Genomic DNA, 14794 nt, shown 5'->3' on the forward strand with positions numbered 1-14794 from the left:
ACAAAAACATAGAATTAAAAGTAGCAATTGAAAAACACATGCGATAAGTGATCTAAAACCCACAACGAAAACTGGACGAATTTGAGAACCCAATTACAACTTTTGGTGAACAAAGTACAAACACTGCTTCTCGTGAACAGGCAGGTCTCTCTCTTTCTCTCTCTCTCTCTCTCTTTGTGTATACATTTGTTGTAAACATCTGTAGACTATCAGTCACATGATTTGATCTATGATTAATGAGTGGGGTACTAACCAAAGTTTGAAATTTGCGGTGTTATTTGAAGCCACCGTCCCTAGTCGGAACCTGTGCGATTTCTTCACCCCTTCCGTCGTTGGCACTGATTTCGTCGCTAGCTGCTTCCTCAATGCCTTCCTGCAGGGCGATTTCCAGGCAGCGAAAGAAGAGTTTAGTTTCAGGCTGCTTCTGTACGCTTCTCCTTGGCGAAACCATATCAAATTGGCAGATCCCCTTAAGTCTTTGGTAGGTTGGAAGCATGCGGCACTGGGCAGTGGGAGAGAGAAGACATAGAAGGGAAGGCTTTGAACTTGAATTGATTAGGGTTATGAGATGTGACTTTTATATTTTATTTATTTTATTATTAAAATTTACTTGGGTGGTTCGGTTAAAATCAAACCGCCAAATTTTTAAACTGCAAACCGTGCGGTTTACAGTTTTTTTAAATCGTGCCGAATCGCTCACCAAAAAAATCGCCTAATTCGGTGTGGTGCAGTTCAATTTGGTTGATTTTTACGATTAATCGATTTTTTTGAACACTCCTACTAGCTAGGGCAGGCTGGCGTTTGAGTTGGGCCCATGGCTTAGATTATAGCTGTTAGCGGAAGCGGTTCAAAGCCCATTCTTTGGTGGCGGCCCGGAGAAAACAAACGTCCCAATCATTAGCTTCCAAAATTCGAAAACTCGTCACGTCAAAGATCTTCTTTTGATTTGCACTGATTTGAGTGATTTCCCGCTCTCTCTTTCTCTCTCTCTCTGGGTTTAGGGTCTCGAATCGAAGATGAAGCCAAATCGCAAGTTCAAGAAACCAGACAGTTCTTCCAAGGTACATTCCTAAAACCCTAAAAAATGCCAATAAAACGGAGCACTCTGTTTGGTTGAGTATGGAGCTATTTATTTTCTCCGTTTTCTAACGGCCGTGCAATTGTCATTGCCGTTTGGGGCTTGCATTTGCAGCTGGTATTGGAACAAGTAGTTGGGTTGACAGTGAAGAATGCAAATGGATTGGCATCAAGCGCTTCCAGTTCAACCTGTGCTTATGTGGCGGGATGTGTTGTGGTGCTTTACAATGTTGAATCGGGTAAGCAGTCACTCCTCAAGGCGTCCAATAGGAGACCAAAGCCCTTGAGCTGTGTTGCCATGTCAGAGGATGGGAATTTCGTTGCGGCTGGAGAGGTAGGATTTACTTATCTCTAAGTGAAGACGTAAAGTAAGAGTTATTAGTTCCTGGATATTTATTTGAAAATGTCGATAGCAATATGAATTGGTGTTAGGGTTGCATATTAAGATCAGCAAGTTCACTAAAACTTTTGGAAATTGTGACCTGAAGAACCTTATAATTTTCCAAAATTGTGGTATTTAGGTTGCATTTGGATAGGGTCTATGACCCTATTATTTGGAATTTGAACATCCAAATTCATTGCTTGGATATACTTTTGCTGGAAGCATTTGAAAACATCAAAAGAAAAATCTGAAAACTAATCAGGCTTATCAAGGAACTTGCTAAGTTTTCATTTTCTTAAACTAAAGACAAAACTAAACATAAAAATGACAGTCAAAACTGAAAATTACAAATATAAAACTAACAGCTTTGTATCTCCCTTCATAAGCTATTTTCTATTTTCTTGGTTTGGGGTTTTTTTCTTAAGGAATCATAATTGGACAATCTAGTCCTGACCTTATAAGTGGGATAAATACTTGTGATTGCTGTTGTTGTTTATTGTGTTGACCTTGTAAGTGACTTTACTGTGTAAATTGATCTCAATAGGAATAAGTTGGACTACCCATGCATGTAGGTCTACTTAGAAGCATTCAGTTTCAGTAGAAATTCACTAGATGAAATAGTGGATAAGAATTTACTAACCTTTTCATCTGCTGATATATTTTTCTATCATTTACCTGTATCTGTTTTGTATAATGTTGCAGTCAGGGCATCAGCCTGCAGTGATAGTGTGGAACTCCATGAACTTTGCTTTTCTATCTGAACTGAAAAGCCATCAACATGGCGTGGAGTGCACTGCTTTCTCACCTGATGGTTAGTTTAAACAAGTCAGTTGGATCCCCCAAACTTGCAATGTACAATTGTACTACTTTGCTTCTTTCCAAGAAATTGTGTAGTCGTGATTATTTCCTCCATTCCCATTGGTTTTCTTTAAATCTTGAATTGAGGGCATATTTTCCTATTCTCTTTTACAGGGAAACATCTTGTTTCTGTCGGATTTCCTCATGATGGATACATTTGCCTCTGGAATTGGCGAAATGAGGTGTTAGTTACAAAACTTAAAGCATGCCCATCTTGTTCTTCTGTTGAATCAGTCAGCTTCACATCAGATGCAAGATTCATTGTCACTGCTGGCAAGAAACACCTGAAGTTCTGGACGGTTGGATCATCTGCAAGACCTCGAGCAAATACTGGGGCTAAATCTTTGGCAATGCAGGGGAAGCCCATTAATCTTGGTCACCCCAAAGGATGTTCAATCATAGATGTTACATCTCCCATCTTGACTAACAACATCATCGTCAATCATGGACAGGCTGTTGAAAATTTTCCTATTTATGCATTGACCAATGCAGGTGGGTTAATTTCCTATTACATTTTCACTGCTCTTAAATATTGGTTGTCTTTAATAGTACTCCTTTCATTTACAGGTGTTCTATGCCTTCTAAATTCTAGGTTATCAGCAAGAACCTCAGTGGACCTGAAGGTACATCCCAGTGCTAATCCAATCATGCACTTGATACAATTTCTATTGCAACTGGCGTGCTAGCCAAAAAGTAAATTGGCCATTGGGGCAATGTATTAATTTTTTACTCTTTTGCATCTAGTTCAATACAAATCCTATGCATATCACAATGTTAAGTACTTCGTGCATGGTGAATCCTATGTTCAAATTGATCCCTTTTGCAATTGTATGGTATGAAATGTTTTGAATCCTGTGAATCATATTATGTCACTGGTGGGATTCTAGTATATAGAGCAATGGTCACATGCATGCAGGTTTGCAAAGAACCATTTATTGGTGCTACTGCCTTTTCTGTTCCTTCTTATTCTTGTTATTTTTTACTATCATTATTTTTTTTTTGAGTGAGCTGAGATTATTAACTGTGCTTGTAAGATTAGTGAAAATGACAATAAAAGAGTGGCTGCATTTGACTCGGATTTTCTTCTAATTCATGATATCCAAAAATCCCAGAAATTAATTTAGGTGGTTGGGTGAACTACTCTGGGTCTTTAGGGTATTTTTTTGCTGTTTCCATTGTCATTTATTGGATGTAGATGTGAGGAAATTTTATGTAGTTGTAGATGCTTCACATTAAAACATGTCATTCCTAATTATGTGTTAATGGTCCTTAATAAACTCCTAACTTTTTGGCTAATTGTTGGAGATTGTTTTTTTTGCTAAGGTAATTGATAGTGATTTTAATTTAAATAGTATATCACTGGAATATATAGGGAAACTTACTGCGAGGCCAAAGTTCTGAGAATAATGTTATTAAGTGTACTTTAAATTTGATACTTGGGCTTGGCCAAAAAAACAAAGAAGTTATTTGGTATCTTGATTTCATCTCTGCTTCTAGTAAGCAAGTTTTGATTGATTCTTTCATTTTTAAGGATTTCTGGCAGCTTCTTAAGGATTATTATTTATTTGGTATGTGCAAGATGCCGACTCCCCCCCCCCCCCCCCCCCTCGGGGGCCCAACAAAAAAAAAAAAGAAAAGAAAAGAAAAGAAAAAATAGTTATTTGGTATCTTGAATTCAGCCATGCCTACAATTCTTTCCAAGGATTTCTAGTTAGCAAGTCTTGATTGATTCTTTTATTAGGATTTCTGGTGGTTTTCTAAGGATATTTATTCACATCTGCAAGTAATTATTTGAGGACCTCTTTCATTGCAACCATCAAGTTATGCTAACTCTTTGCACTGATATTTAGCTGCTGTACCTCTTAAGGATACATTATTAAGACCTGTTCACCGCTCCCTCTTCCTTTTTTCTTTTTTTTCTTTTTTTCATATAACTCATGGGGACCTACTATTCAGGTTAAGAAAGCTTTTGCACTATCTGTATCCAACAAGTTGATTGCTTGTGCATGCAACAACGGACTTGTAAAACTGTTTACCACTGAGTCCCTTGAATATTGTGGAAGCTTACAATACACTGAAGCAGAAAGACACAAGAAGTCAGATGATATGGACTGCCATGGAAAAGTCAGCAAAAAAGAATCTTCAGTTGCCTCTCTTCCTCATGCAATTGCTTGTCAATTTTCAACTTCAGAAAAACTTGGTTAGTAATGAACATATCATGATAATTGGATTTGTCTTATTTGCAACTGGATGAATGTTTTTGTTTTACAGTGGTTGTCTATGGGGATCACAGTCTTTATCTATGGGACGTCCATGATGTAGGCAAGGTGATTGCTTAAAACATTTATCAATTATGTATTACTAAAACATGTATCCATAATCTCTCATTTGTTTCACAATTTCATCTGTACTGACTTTAGATACTCCTCTATCAGTGAATTTATGATTGCTCTTGATCTTGGGCACCAGCCATTAGCTGTCAGAGCTTGTTAACTTTGTTATCCTTTTCTATTTGTCCAGGCTACCAGTTGTTGTTTGCTTGTTTCACATGGTGCATGCATATGGGACATCAAGAATCTCCCGTGTCAAAACATGCATGATCCATATCTAGCATGTATTGCCAGAGGTTGTTCTGGTGGTGCTTCTTTTGCAACATGCTCAGCAGATGGAACAATAAGGTTATGGGATCTTGCAATAGACCCAGTTTCATCCTTGGATGACCTGACTCTTGCTAAAAACCAGAACAATTTAAAGACGGAGCTGGTGAAAACTTCATGTGTAGGTATTCTAGCTATTGGAAAACCCCTTAGTTGCATATTTAGTTGTGCCAACTACTATGCATATATGTGCATTGTTAGATTATATACTAAAAGAACACAAACAAAAAGGAGAAGAACGAACATTGCAGGAAAAGCTCTAACTGAAATTTCATTAGCTGCATATTTATATGGGATATGAAAAACAAAGTCATTAACAACTTTCACCTAACACAGTTTGTCCCTACTTTTCCTGAAAATAAGCTGCATCATTCATTGGTGGTCAACACTTGACCTACATTATTTTTTTCCTCAACTTCAGCATACATCAGGCTAAAATATCTCAAACAATGTTAAAAGAGAGTTTTAGGAAGAATTAAACTTCTATTGTACCATGTATGCTGCCACATATATATATATACAAGAGACATCCTAATATTTCTCCTAAAAACTAGGAAAAGATTACAACCCTAACTAATAGGAATAGATAACAATATTATCACTATATTTTACAGATTTACATAGGAGATAGACAATAGTATAATCTTGACTTATCTTTAGAATTATCTTCGGCTTCTTACCCCCTTATCTCAATCCTTTACTCGTTGACACTCCCTCTCAAGATTGAGAATGGATATCATCCATTCCAAGCTTGCTGGTTATCTTCTGAAATACGGCTGTAGGCAATCCTTTAGTGAGAACATTTGCAAGCTATTCACAAGATGATATATATGGAGTACAAATTAAACTACTGTCAAGTTTTTCTTTAATAAAATGCCTATCTACTTCAACATGCTTGGTTCTATCATGTTGAACTGGGTTGTGGGCAATGCTTATTGCTGTCTTGTTGTCACAATAGAGTCTCATAGGTGTCACCAAGGCGATCTTCAAGTCATCTAGCAAAATCTTTAGCTAGAACAACTCACAAACTCCTAGAGCCATAGATCTGAATTCTGCCTTTGCACTTGATTGGGCCACCACACTTTGTTTCTTGCTTCTCCAAGTTATAAGATTGCCTCCTAGGAAAGTACAATAACCGGACGTAGATCTTCTGTCTACCACTGATCCTCTATAATCTGCATCAGTATAAGCTTCTAGTGTCATTCCTTGCCCCTTTTTAAACATAATTCCCTTTCTCGGTGTTCCTTTCAAGTAATGTAGGACTCTATAAACTGCCCTTAGGTGAGATTCTTTTGGGTTATGCATGAATTGGCTAACCACACCCACTGCATATGCAATATTTGGCCGAGTGTGGGCTAGGTAAATTAGCTTCCCTACCAGCCTTTGGTAGGTACCTTTATCCACCTCTTTATCCCCTGGAACATCCCCTAACTTGTGGTTGGGGTCAATTGGAGTTTCAGCAGCTTTACACCCTAGCAATCCTATTTCTGTTAGCAAGTCCACAACATACTTTTGTTGAGAAATAAAGATGCCTTCTTGTGAGTGTGCAACTTCTATGCCCAATAAATATTTTAATCGTCCCAATTCCTTAATTTCAAACTCCTTGATTAGGCATTCTGTGAGTTTAGTCATACCTTCTTCATCATTTCCAGTCACAACAATATCATCCACGTATACAAGTAATATCGTTACTCTCCCTGTGGCTGAGTGATGAATGAAGAGGGTATGGTCTCCTTGACTTTGTTATACCTTAAAGTGAGCATCACGTGAGCAAATCAGCCAAACCAAGCCTTAGGGGATTGTTTAAGCCCATATAAGGCCTTCTTTAATCGACACACGAACTGCCCTCGGGTAGTGGGACTATAACCAAGTGGTAGGGCCATGTAAACTTCCTCTTCTAGGTCCCCATGTAGGAAGTCATTTTTTACATCATATTGAAGTAGTGGCCAGCCTAAGGTAGCAATTAGGGACAAGAGAACCCAGACTGTATTTAGCTTAGTAACAGGAGCAAAAGTGTCTAGGTAGTCAATGCCATAGACTTGATTCTTAGTTACTAGCCTTGCCTTATACTGATCTAGGGTCCCATCAGATTTGTACTTAATGGTGTACACCCACTTGCATCCTACTGGTTGTTTTCCTTTTGGCAATTGAACTAGCTCCCATGTTTTATTTTTCTCCAAGGCTACCATCTCGACTTCCATAGCATTCCTCCAGTTCTCATCCCTTACAGCTTTGGAAAAATGGTGGGGAAGGGGAATGGTATGTAGGCTGGTTAGGAAGGCTTTGTGGGAGGTAGATAGTTTTGAATAGGAGAGGAACAGGTGCAAAGGGTGCTGGGTGCAGGTCCTAGTTCCCTTTCTAAGGGCAATAGGCCATTCAAGGTCATTAGGGGAAAATGTAGGATCACTCTTAGCTTCAATGGGTTCTGATGTAGAAGAATCAAAAGGTGTACCTGTTGGATTGTTAAGAGGTTTGGTAGTGCTGGCAGGTTCAGGAGAGGAATTGGACTCCTGGTTGTGCATAGGGCTAGGAACTAGCGTCTGCCACTTGGAGTAGACCTTGAGAGGAGGAAGACTTGGGGGGGTCTCCTCTGGAATCTTGTCTAATGCAGTCTGTTTGTGAACCAGATCCAAAGGGGATGTGGAATAAGGAGAAAATTCTAGATTAGGGAGACACACTGATGACTCCCTATCAGAAACGACTTGGTGATTCGAAGATTGATCAAAATAAGGAGAATTTTCCACAAAAGTGACATCAGCGGAGACTAGGAATTTCTTGGAAGAAGGGTGATAACACCTATAGCCTTTTTGGGTGGAGGAATAACCCACAAAGATGCACTTGAGAGCTCTAGGGTCTAGTTTGCCTCTATGAGGATTATGAACATGCACAAAGGAGACACCCAAAAATCTTTGGTTTCCAGTCATTAGAGATGTGAGTTTCAGGAAAATGTTTGTTTAGGAGTTGAATGGGGCTATAGGACCTGAGATTTTGTGAAGGTAGTCTATTGATGAGAGTAGTGGCAGTCAAAACAGCTTCTCCCCAATAATTTTTTGGAACATTATGGTGGAAAAGTAGTGCCCTAGTCACAGCCAATAGATGTCCATTTTTTCTCTCGGCCACTCATTTTGTTGAGGGGTGTATGGACAAGATGATTCATGGATGATGCCTTTTTGTTGACAAAATTGTGTGAGGGAATGGTTGAAAAAATCTTTGGCATTATCAGATCTTGATTGGCACCCCAAATTGAGTACTAATCATGTTATAGAAGTTAGAAAAAATAGTGCTTACTTCAGATTTATTTTTCATAAGAAACAACCACATTACCCTAGTGCAATCATCTACAAATGTTATGAACCACCTTGCCCCAGAAATATTGGGAATAGGTGCGAGGCCCCAAACTTCACTATGAATAAGAGTGAATGGAAGAGAGGTTCTTTTATTAGATGAAGAATAAGTCACCCTTTTATGTTTAGCAAATTCACAAATAGAGCAATGAAAATCCCTAATATCAACACTCCTAAATAAGGCTGGAAACATGACTCTAAGGATAAAAAATGAAGGATGACCAAGACGATGGTGATGTAACCAGATCTGGTTTTTATCGAATTGCACCAAATAGGACACGAGATTCACCTTGCCCTTGTTTTCCTGCTCACTTGATCCATCAAAGTAGTATAGGCCAGCCCTAGCTTTAGCAAGCCCAATCATTTTCTTCGACTCCTATTCTTGAATTTTACAAAAGGTGGAGGAGAAGTTAGCACTGCAATTATTGTTTAGGATAAGTTTTTGAATGGAAATAAGGTTGGTGAACAGTTTAGGGACATGGAGAACATCCTTAAGGATAAGATGTTTATTAAGAATAATGTCTCCTTGGCCAACAACAGGGTTATCTTTCTAGAACTTGAACAAGGGCTACAGGTAATGAAATAATGGGGTAAAGAGGTCATATGATCCGTTGCCCCAGAATCAAGGATCCAAGAGTTAGATTGAGTTGTTCTCGAAGCATGTAAGGCAAGAGAATGAGGGGACATACCTGTAAGTGCAAGAGAACATGTACCTTTTTCTTTCTTGTCAAGGGAGTTTAAAAAATTTCTTAACTTCTCAATTTCTGCCCGGTTAAACTCCAAGCCATCTCCTTGTTCCTTGTGTTCTGCTAGTTTCTGCTCTCCTTGTTGTTGGCTGTTGGCCATATAAGCTTGATTCTAGCCTCCCAGTTGTCTTCCTTTAGATGGTTTCCCATGAAGCTTCCAGCATCTCTCTATGGTATGCCTTGGTTTTTTGCAAAAGGTACACCATAGAGAGTCTCGAGGATCTTTGTCGCCTACAGCCTTATCCCCGACAACCTTATTTTCTTCTTGAGGACCCCAGTTAGGACCCTTCAATGCCACTAATGCTGATCTTTCCATAGGGACAGTGTCCAGCATTACTCCTCTTTGCCCTTCTTCAGCCCGGATTAGAGAGATTACCTCATTTAGGGAAGGTAGCTCCTCTTTACCAAGTATTTGAACTCTTACTGCATCAAACTCCATATTAAGACCAGCCAAGAAATCGTAGGTTCTTTCTTTCTCCACAAATCTTTTATGTAAGGCTGCATCTTACTGCATCTCATCTTTAGGCATTGGTAATGGTCCAATTCTTGCCATAGAGTTTTTAGCACATTAGAGTATTCAGCGATAGATCTTACCCCTTGTTTAGTTGATGCAATCTTGGTCTGAACCTCATAGATCTGTGCTGCATCTTTCACCTTAGAATAGGTGATGTTGACAGTCTCCCAAATATCTTTAACGATTGTTAAAAACATCACAATATCACTTATCTTCGGTACCATTGAATTCCATAGCCAAGACATCACTAAGGAATCCTCCTCATCCCATGCAGCAAACATGGGATCTCCTTCCTTGGGGCCGGTTTCTAAGGGGTGGCTTATCTTCCCTTTTCCCTTGAGAAAGGTTTGGATAAGTTGAGACCACTTTAGGTAGTTTCTTCCGTTGAACTAGTAGGCCGCCTGAATATTTTGTAATTCTCCCCCACTGCTTGTACTGCTAGTTCCAGAGAATGGAACTTTTGAAGAGCTGCTCGTGTCAACGGCTTTTGGTATAGGATTATTGTTGGAGATAGTAGACATCTTAGGAAGATCTTGGAAACTTAATCGGGTAAAGAAAGAAGGCCAAAGAAACTGGCTGCAATCGTTCAAGAAATGGAACCAAAAAAAACCCAGAATGGCACTGATTGCCGGAGCAGAACAAAAAAAAAAAAAAACGGCAATGAAGGTCGAGAAAAAGAGCCCTTTAGATGGCTGGCTCTGATACCATGTTAAAAGAGAGTTTTAGGAAGAATTAAACTTGTATTGTACCATGTATGTTGCTGCATATATATATACAAGAGACATCCTAATATTTCTCCTAAAAACTAGGAAAAGATTACAACCCTAACTAATAGGAATAGATAACAATATTATCTCTATATTTTACAGATTTACATAGGAGATAAACAATGGTATAATCTTGACTTATCTTTAGAATTATCTTCGGCTTCTTATCCTCTTATCTCAATCCTTTACTCGTTGACAAACAAAATGTAGCAAAACAATTTTTTTTGTTCTGACAGCAAAATGTCACTGATTAATATGCATGTACATCTATGCTAAAATTTGTTTGTTAGATTATTGCGAAGTGTTTCATTGCTTGATTCTTCAGCTATTTCTTTATTTTCTTTCTGCAGTAAATGCTGGGATTTTATCTCAAGAAGTTGTGCTAGGAACTAGCACTCCGGGGCTTCGGTCCATGGCAGTCAGTTCGGATGGGAAGCACCTGGCTGCTGGTGATTGCCAGGGAAACCTCCATATCTACAACCTATACACATCTGATTATATATGTTTTCGGGTAAAATATAGGCACTGATATTTTTTCCTGAAAAATCTCTATTTATAGCATTATGAGCATGAGGTCTCTCTCTCTCTCTCTCTATATATATATATATATAATATCTTATATCCTTTGTAAACTCATGCAAATGATCATGTACAAGTGTTTGGGATTTCTGGCAGGATACTCATGATGCAGAAATTCTGTCCTTAAGCTTTAGCCTGTCAGACAAGAAGGATGTTTTTTCTGAAAAAAAATTAAGAAGCAATCACTTTCTTGCTTCGGGGGGTCGGGATCAAATGATACATCTTTATGATGTTGAAAGGTCAGGTGGTGATATTTTTGCAGCTCATTTAGATTTTGGATGCATCTTCTATTCACCATTTATTTTTCCTTCTTTCCCATCAGCAATTTCGATGTCATTGGAAGTGTTGATGATCATTCAGCCGCTGTCACTTCTGTAAAACTCACCAGTGATGGCTGTAAGATTTTAAGTTGTAGTACTGATAGGTGAGTTCCTAAAGCAAGCTTAGAGGTTGTATAAAATAATTCAACTCAGTTTTATTTGTTGTCACTCTGAACAAGAGTATATTATTCCTCCTTTGATTGCGTTTCTAGCCTGTTGCATCAAACATCTGTTAAATCCATGAGATAACTTAGTTTCAAAGTTCTATTCTGTTGTTTGGTGATATGATCTGCCTTATTTTTCACTATTTTCTTGGTGCAAACACATGTTATTCCTAAGTTGCTATGAGGAATATTTGAAGCAATTGATTTCCTAGTTGCATCCAACTATATGTATGTGTTTCTTCCTGTAGGTCTCTGATGATTCATGATGTTGCTGTAACAAATACTGGTTGTAAGATTAGTCGTCATAATAATCAAATGTCATGTTTTGGGACTGTATATGACATGGCTGTAGATCCTACTGTTGAAGTTGCTGTTACAGTCGGGCAGGTAAACCAACATTCTAAAGATAGCATTCTGTGAACAAAATGTTTGGACCTGTTGGCTGCTAATGTTTCCTGCTAGAAATTATGCTGGTCATCTCTTCAGGAACCATATAGATTGAATCTAGACATCTTATATGCTGGCCTTTGCTTGGGGCTATCTAATGAAGAAGTTCTGGTGGCAGGGTAAGAAGATAAATACATTCAGCATTGCTACTGGGAAACTTATTAGATCATTTAAGAAAGATGGAGATTTCAGAGACCTGCTAAAGGTGAGCCATGTTAATATGGTAAGCAAGTCATGGTTACAAATACATCAGAATGATCTTATGCTTCCAAACTAATTGTTTTGACAGGTAATTGTGGACCCAACCTGCAGTTTTCTGGTTTGCACTTACTCTGACAGGTCCATCTGCATGCATGACTTTTTTACTGGGGATATTGTTGCACGTGGGGTGGGGCATGGAGAAGTTATCACTGGCATTATTTTTTTGCCTGATTGCAAGCACATTGTTTCTGTGAGTTTCTGCTATTTTTCCTTGGTATAAATGCGTATTTCACTGTGCTGCATTTATTCATTATCAAATTTCTCTAGTTGTTTTTACTAATGCTAATTTCTCACACACTTTGTACTGAGAATTGTTGATTGATTCTCGAAGCTTATGAGGAAATTGGATGATGATCTCTTGGGCTAATCTTCCTAAATTAAGATAGATTCTATCTCCAAAATTTAGAAAGAAGTTTTGATTTAGATATTTCCTTTTCTTGTCTTTGCATCTTTTGATTTCTTTGTATAGTGTACATCATATCTTTCCTTTTTTATGTATCTTTCCTATATTGTATTCTTCTTCCCTATTAATAGGGAATGTAATTTAGTGTTCACATTCATTGAGAGTAATAATATTCTTCGGTTCTTCCTACATCTTTTGAGCCAACTTCTATATGGTATTAGAGCCTATTCTCTCAAGTCATTAGTTGTGAGCCTTCATTGCCACAATAACTCTTTGTTCTTCCCTTCACCACTCTTGCTATCATTCCATATAATGTCTGAAATCTCTAAAACTACTCCTCCCATCTCAACGAGGGAAGTAATGCCAATCAAGCAATCAAGTAGAGGTGCTCTTGCTGGTGAGTTGCCAGGCATGCACCATTCATACCGCCTAGATGGTGGTAACTCTACCTTCAGTGGTCTTAGCTAGTGAGAACCTTTTTGAAGGGTCGGGGGAAGATTGTTCATCTCATCGGTCTAGCACCTAAGGCTTTAGATCCCACGTTTGCTGCTTGGGATCCTTTTCTTGATTTTCATCTTCTCCTTCATCGCCATCCACCCCTTGCCTTGATCGCCCTGATCTTCAGGTTTATCAGTGGGGTTCTCGACTTGTGGCCCAACCAGCAACACCTGTCGTCACTAGTTCGAGGGAGCTTTCCCCTGATTCATCCTCTGTGCTCGTTAGTTCTTCCTCCTTTGGTCGTCACCCTCTGATCTTGACTTACCTATCGCTCTTCATAAAAGTACTCGTCATTGCACTACTCTCCATCCCATTTCACATTTTGTTAGTTATAATTCTTTGTCCCTTAGATATTTTGCTTTTATTTCTTCTTTATCTTTTGTTTCTCTTCCTAAATCTGTTTCCGAAGCTCTTTCCCATCTAGGGTGGCAGGCTACTATGGCTAATGAAATGTCTGCCTTACATTCCATTGGGACTTGGTACCTCTTCCCAAGAGTAAGTTTACTGTTGGTTGTTGCAGGGTTTACACTGTTAAAGTTGGTCCTAACGGTTAGATTGATTGCCTCAGGTTTTTGATCTTGATTATGGTGATACCTTTTCCCCTGTTGCTAAGATCTCCATTGTTCGCCTTTTTTTGTCCCTTGTTGCTATGTTTCACTAGCCAGTTCATCAATTGTACATAAAAAATGCCTTTCTTCACGGCGATTTACAGGAAGAGGTGTATATGGAGCAACCTTTTGTCTTTGTTGCTTAGGGGGAGTCTGAGCTAGTGTACCATCTTCGAAAATCCTTAAATGGTTTAAAACAGTTTCCTCGAGCTTGGTTTGGTCGATTCAGTTCAATTGTTCTTGAGTTTGGGTTAATTCGTAGTGAAGTTGATCATTCTATTTTTTATCGCTCTCAGTCTGGCTGCCACATTCTTCTAATAGTGTATGTTGATGATATAGTACTTACAGGGGATGGTGATGTTGGTATCACTGAATTGAAGACACATCTTCACCAACAATTTCAGACTAAGGATCTGGGTTCCTTAAAATATTTTTTGGGTATTGAGGTAGCTTGGTCAAAACAAGGAATCTATATTTCTCAAAGAAAGTATGCCTTGGATATGCTAGAGGAGAGACAGTGTTTCTTAGGTGTAAGCCAATAGATACTCCTATGGATCTGAATATCAGACTGTTACTAGGACAGGGGGAGTCTTTTTCTAACCCTAGGCACTATCGTTGACTGGTTGGGAAACTTAACTACCTCACAATCACAAGTTCTGATATTTCATTTGCTGTAAATGTGGTAAGTCAGTTATTGGATTCACTTTGTGATAGTCACTAGAATGCAGTGATTCGTATTATTTGGTATATTAAGGCTGCTCTCGGTCGGGGTGTATTGAATTAGAATCATGGATACAGTCAGATTGTGGGATATACGGATGCTGATTGGGCAGGATCACCTAGTGACAGACGATCCACATCTAGATATTATGTATTTGTGGGTGAAAACTTAGTCTCTTAGAAAATTAAGAAACAAACTGTTGTCGCCAGGTCCAGTGTAGAAGCTGAATATAGGGCAATGGTCGTAACAACATGCAAACTAATGTGATTGAAACCATTAATTGAGGAGTTAGGAGTTACTCAAGTCAGGTCTATGTAATTGATTTGTGACAATTAGGCTGCAATGCATATTGCTTCTAATCTTGTGTTTCATGAGAAAACTAGGCATATTGAAATTGATTGCCACTTTGTTAGAGAAAATGTGCTATTTAGGGATCTAACGATTAATT

The 14794-nt window shown here is 38.6% G+C and overlaps 1 protein-coding gene across 1 annotated transcript in view; it reads left to right on the top strand.

Annotated features, from left to right (window-relative positions):
• The first annotated feature begins 881 nt into the window (after window positions 1–881).
• The window catches only part of LOC127787981 (uncharacterized), a 29057-nt gene continuing 15144 nt past the window's right edge, over window positions 882–14794 (top strand). The window contains exons 1-14 of the mRNA XM_052316097.1: window positions 882–1061; window positions 1193–1411; window positions 2162–2270; window positions 2432–2809; window positions 2885–2940; window positions 4274–4517; window positions 4589–4644; window positions 4838–5099; window positions 10696–10856; window positions 11021–11163; window positions 11247–11348; window positions 11657–11795; window positions 11974–12060; window positions 12145–12306. Coding sequence (XP_052172057.1) covers window positions 1017–1061; window positions 1193–1411; window positions 2162–2270; window positions 2432–2809; window positions 2885–2940; window positions 4274–4517; window positions 4589–4644; window positions 4838–5099; window positions 10696–10856; window positions 11021–11163; window positions 11247–11348; window positions 11657–11795; window positions 11974–12060; window positions 12145–12306 — 2163 coding nt within the window. The 5' untranslated portion in view covers window positions 882–1016. The remainder of the gene's footprint in view (window positions 1062–1192; window positions 1412–2161; window positions 2271–2431; window positions 2810–2884; window positions 2941–4273; window positions 4518–4588; window positions 4645–4837; window positions 5100–10695; window positions 10857–11020; window positions 11164–11246; window positions 11349–11656; window positions 11796–11973; window positions 12061–12144; window positions 12307–14794) is intronic.

This window comes from Diospyros lotus, chromosome 13 (assembly GCF_014633365.1).
Source record: "Diospyros lotus cultivar Yz01 chromosome 13, ASM1463336v1, whole genome shotgun sequence".
Classification (NCBI taxonomy): domain Eukaryota; kingdom Viridiplantae; phylum Streptophyta; class Magnoliopsida; order Ericales; family Ebenaceae; genus Diospyros; species Diospyros lotus.